Source organism: Ovis aries, chromosome 13 (assembly GCF_016772045.2).
Source record: "Ovis aries strain OAR_USU_Benz2616 breed Rambouillet chromosome 13, ARS-UI_Ramb_v3.0, whole genome shotgun sequence".
NCBI classification, from domain to species: domain Eukaryota; kingdom Metazoa; phylum Chordata; class Mammalia; order Artiodactyla; family Bovidae; genus Ovis; species Ovis aries.
The window spans coordinates 74,564,181-74,569,028 of record NC_056066.1 but is presented as its reverse complement, the minus strand read 5'-3'; the positions used below and the strand labels follow the sequence as shown (position 1 = coordinate 74,569,028).

At 52.7% G+C, this 4,848-nt stretch overlaps 1 protein-coding gene across 2 annotated transcripts; it reads right to left on the bottom strand.

Moving 5' to 3' along the window:
* Nucleotides 1-325: 325 nt before the first annotated feature.
* UBE2C (ubiquitin conjugating enzyme E2 C) lies at nt 326-3,795 on the bottom strand. Of its 2 annotated transcripts, XM_004014605.6 has the most exons (6): nt 3,612-3,795; nt 3,026-3,053; nt 1,885-1,971; nt 1,243-1,447; nt 1,077-1,136; nt 326-576 (listed from the first exon to the last, which is right to left on the bottom strand). In XM_004014605.6, the coding sequence occupies exons 1-6, from the start codon at nt 3,710-3,712 to the stop codon at nt 518-520; spliced, it is 540 nt and encodes a 179-aa protein (XP_004014654.1). In that variant the 5' UTR covers nt 3,713-3,795; the 3' UTR covers nt 326-517. The 2 variants fall into 2 exon arrangements, with proteins under 2 accessions (XP_004014654.1, XP_060253053.1); XM_060397070.1 differs by having other exon boundaries at nt 326-1,136.
* Nucleotides 3,796-4,848: the final 1,053 nt, after the last annotated feature.

The window sequence follows — 4,848 nt, the reverse complement described above, 5'->3', positions numbered from 1 at the left end:
CATGCTGTGTAGCTTCTGGGATCTCAGTTCCCAGGGGTTGAACCTGGGCTGCAGCAGTGAAAGCATTGACTCCTCACCACTAGACCACCAGGGAACTCCCAGAAACTAGCATTTTGTGACACCCATTTTATAGATGAGGAAACAGGTGCAGAATCATAAAATAACTCAGGTTACAAGGGAGGGAATCCTGTCACTTCCTTGCTTAGCCCTATAGCCTATCAGCTGTTTCTACTCCCTGGGCTGTGGAGCAGAGAACTCAAATCCTAAACCTGATTTCTGCCGACCCTGGGCACTTCCAACCCTTGGGTAATGACAAAACAGCAACTTGCTATAAAAACCCCAAAATGTATTTATTTAATATATTCATCACAAGGGTTTAACCACACTTAATTTAAAAAACAGAAACAAAACAAAAATGACACCACAGATAAGACAGAGTTCTGTACAGAAAATTGAGGCATGGACAGACTGCCTAAGGGAAAAAAAAAAGAACACAAGGACAGCTGGACATCCCAGGTCAGGGGTCTTGGCTGGAGACCTGCTTTGAGTAGGTTTCTTGCAGGTACTTCTTAAAGGCTGGAAGAGAACAGGCAGGTCTTGGTGACTGATGGGGGCAGGGGGTAAGGTGGGCAAGAGAGCAGCAAGAATACACACGTGGGAGGACTTTGGGGAGCTCCGAGGGGTTTCCCAGCACAACGGCTTGACCCTCTGCTGGCCACCCAGACAGGTCTCCTGGATGGGTTCTGCTTCTAGGGGGTAGCTCTGCTCCCAGGGACAGGTGAGGCGCCTAGGGGCCCTGAGAGAGCAAGTCATTTGCACAAAGCTTTGCCTTCTACTTAAAATCTCCCCAAGCTCTATTAATGTGGAATGGGTTGGTTTTTCTGATTTTATAGCAAACAAGAGAACCAGACACATCAAGGAAGAAGAGGTGGAAGTGGGTTACCACCTCCCCCTCCTCCCCGGCCCCCTAAAGCCATCAGGACACATTCCCAAGTCACTGGAATCCTCCTGTTGTTTGAAGGAGCTTCTGAAGGTTGGGGAGGGATGGTCTGGTGCCCTCAGGATGAAGGACCCACCTGTGGGGTTTTTCCAGAGCTCAGCCGCATGTGTGTTCAAAGGGCTATCGATGTTGGGCTCTGCGGGTGGAGGAAAAGAAGGGTCAGGTGCGGGTAGGAGAGGCGGCCCCGGGGGAGTCCTGACAGGTCCCCAGGTTCTGGGGGAGGGGCCGGGCCTGGCAGTTACCTCCGAGCAGACTCTGGATGGAGAGCAGGATGGTCCTGACGTCATACAGGGCGGACCACTTGTCTTTCAGGATGTCCAGACAGATGTTACCCTGGGTGTCCACATTGGGATGGTAGCAGGGTGTGAGGAACTTCACCGTGGGTGCGTTGTAAGGGTAGCCACTGGGGAACTCCAGGGACAGTTTATACCTCAGGTCTTCATATACCTGGAGAAAGAGAGTCGCGGGTTAACCCTCCTGCCCCGAGCCTCAGTTCCCAGCCTAAACTCCACATAAGGGACTTGCCAGGACCCGAGTTCATCAGGACTCAACAGAAGATGAAGCATGAAACTGGTCTGGTGCGTTCTCTCATATCTGGTGGGGTCCTCAGTGATCCTTTGGTCTAAGGCCCACCAGCCTAAGTGTGCTCAATTGTCTTTGCTGTCTAGTCCTCTGTACACATCTCAGATGGACAGCGCTGCCTTAAACCCAGCCTCTTACTGTACTCAGGGTGACCAGGGCCACAAGCTCAGGGCACCACAGCAGACACAGAGGAGTGTCCTGGCGGGCAAGAGATGTGAAGCAGACCTGGCACTTGGATTTCACCTCCCACCTCTCCCCAGACTCAGCTTAGTCACGCTCACCTCCCCCAGCCCTGCACTTACTGTGCCAGCGGCTCCATGGATGGTCCCCACCCATTTGAAGAGGTTGTCCGATTCAGGGAAGGCAGAAATTCCTTTATCGCCAGACATCTGGGGAGGAAACACCACACATGCTGGGCTGGAAGAGTTCGCTCTTGGGGGGCCAGTCAGTGAACCCGTTCCTCTTAACCTCACATTTTGATCCAAAATAAAGCAACCGGGCCAAACCGATATGCTTTCCTGAAGGGAGTACTGGGATTGTGGAGGTTCATTGCCAGGCTAAGAAAGGAGATGTTGTGTAGGGAAGCAGAAAGGCAGCTCTGTACCTTTAGTGCTGGCTGCGGGAATTCAGTTCAACATGCTGTTTTTTGTTTTTTTTTTTTTTTTTTGACTGTTCTTTGGCTTGTGGGATCTTCATTCCCTGACCAGGGATGGAACCTGGCCCAAGGCAGTGAAAGCATTGAGTCCTAACCACTGGACCACCAGGGAATTCCCTCAACATGCTATTGAGTGCTGGTTATATATGAAGCCCAGAAACTATTCACAGACTGGGAAGAGGAACAATATGGTCATTGAAGGATGTGAGTTGAGTATCCAGGGCTAACGTAGAAAACATAGTCCAGGAAGAAGTATGACAGGATTAGAAATAGTAAGAAGGATGGAGAGATGGGTGTGGATAAACCTGAGGGCTTCCCTGGTGGCTCAGGGGATAAAGAATCTGCTCGCAATGCAGGAGGATCCCCTGGAGAAGGGAATGGCTACCCACTCCAGTACTCTTGCCTGGAGAGTTCCCTCAACAGAGGAGACTACCAGGCTACAGTTTATGGGGTCGCAGAGTCGGACACCACTGAGATACTAACACTTTCCTTTTTTCAAACCTTAGGGCAGGGAAGTAGGGCCAGGCACGACAAGGAGAGGGCCTTGTATAAGAGCTGTATTTTAGGTATAACTTCACTGCGGGGTGATGGTACTGGGGAGTAGAGATCGGGGAGAAAAGGTGTGTAGGTGGGGTGGATTAACTTCTTTACAGAAGAGAGAAAGGTGGACTCATCTTTTTACCCCCATGACTACCAAAGAGCCTGATGTAGCAAAGGAAGCCACTGCTAAGTGACTAGGAGGTGAAGGGTAGACCAGTTGGTTGGGGATGTGGGCACCAGTCACTCACCATGAGAGTCATCAGCTCCTGTTGCAGCCTGCAAAAAGAGTACTTGGAGTCACCTGGGAGTCTGGATGGGCCAGGACTCCAGGCATCTTCTCCCGCCCCAGTCTCTCTGGGGTAGTTGTCACTGAGGCTTTCCTCTACCCTGAAGTCGGACTCACCTGGGGGAACAGGCACCTCCATTTCCATAGGAGGGTCCTAGTGAGCCCTTACCCTCCCTAATTCGAGGATCTCGAAGGACGGATCTGGCTTACTCTTAACCCTATCTGCTTCTCTGGAATCTCTCTCCGGATCTCAATTTCTCCCCTTCTTTCTCCCCGACCCCGCTCCCCCGCCGCCCTCCGGCCTAGCCACCGAGGTTCGCCGGAGTATCTTCATCTCGGCTCACTGACAGAGGATCCCGGCAGTGATCCTACCCTTTCCGTCCTCTTTCGGGAGTGTCTCTTAAGAGCAGGAGAGCTTCTGGCATGTCTCTTTAACTCCCGTATCTAACCCGTTCCAGGAGGAGGTGGGGGTCCCGGAAGTCTTCCCTCTCGGCCCCAAATGCCCAGGGCGTGCCAGGCTCGGCGGGTGTTACCTCCACACCACTCACCTCTTGCCTACGGGGCCCCTGGCAGCACCCCCACTGGGCTCAGCTCCTTTACGGGCGGCGGCGACGCTGGCTGCGGCTGGGTCGCGGTTCTGGGAAGCCATCCCGGCGGCGATGAGACGGAGATAAGCGATACGCGGAGCCCACAGTTGCAACTGCAGGGCTGCGGGCCCGCCCGCCCGCGTTTGAATTGTAACCCTCCGGCAGCGCTAACCAATCAGTGGCTCGCTTGGGTTTGATCCAGCCAATGGGGCACTCCAGAGTGCTATGTCACCGCGCAACCGCTAGACCCACCTACCAGCCTACTACTATTGGGCAACGGATTCGGGCTTCTCACTGGCGATTGGCAGAACAGGCTGTCTTTGATCAACGAACCTGTAATGGATTGGCCGCCTTCGGAAAACGCCAACCATTAAAGGGCCTAGAAGACGTCCACGTGGGATGAATCCCTTTAGGTCAATGCTTGGCTACAGTCGGCAGCACACTGCACGCCCTGACCGAGGGTCTCCGATCTTGTGATGTGTGTGTGCTCAGTCCTAACTCTGCGACCCCACGGACTGTAGCCTACCAGGCTCCTCTGTCCATGGAACTTTCCAAGCAATACTGGAGTATGTTTCCATTTCCTACTCCTGGGGATTTTCCCAATCCAGGGATCAAACCAGTGTCTCTTGCTGTCTACTGCACTGGCAGGCGCATTCTTTACCAGAATGCCACCTGGGAAGCCACACTCGTCCCTCAAACCGGAAACTCAGCTCCTCCACCTGTTATTAATGTCCTAGGCACTTTGGTTGGGGCCTTTGGTGTCTGAACACGCAGGTGAGGGAAAAAACTAGAAGCTGATGGTTAGAGCGAGAGTCCTTATTAGAAAACAGCTTCATTGGCTGCCTCTCCAAGTTTGCTGTATTACCCTGGGCACAAAATTTAGTTTTAACCTATGAAATGGGGGTAATAAAAACCACCTTACATTTTTCTTCTGATTTGTCATCAATCTCCCACGGTGCCAGCCATCACACTCTGCTATTCCATGCTTTAGTTGGGTGAGGAAGCAGAAACAGAGGGACAGCGAAGATTGACAAAATACCTGGTGTCCCCAGCTTCATCTCACAAAGCAGATATTCGCGGGGGCACTGGGCTTCCTGGGGTGGGGGGTGCCTGGCTCTTTTTTCCTACACCCACTTCCTCTAGAGCCCTTGATATTTTGTCAGCTCCCACTGGCAGACCTCACAGCAGGCTCACCATC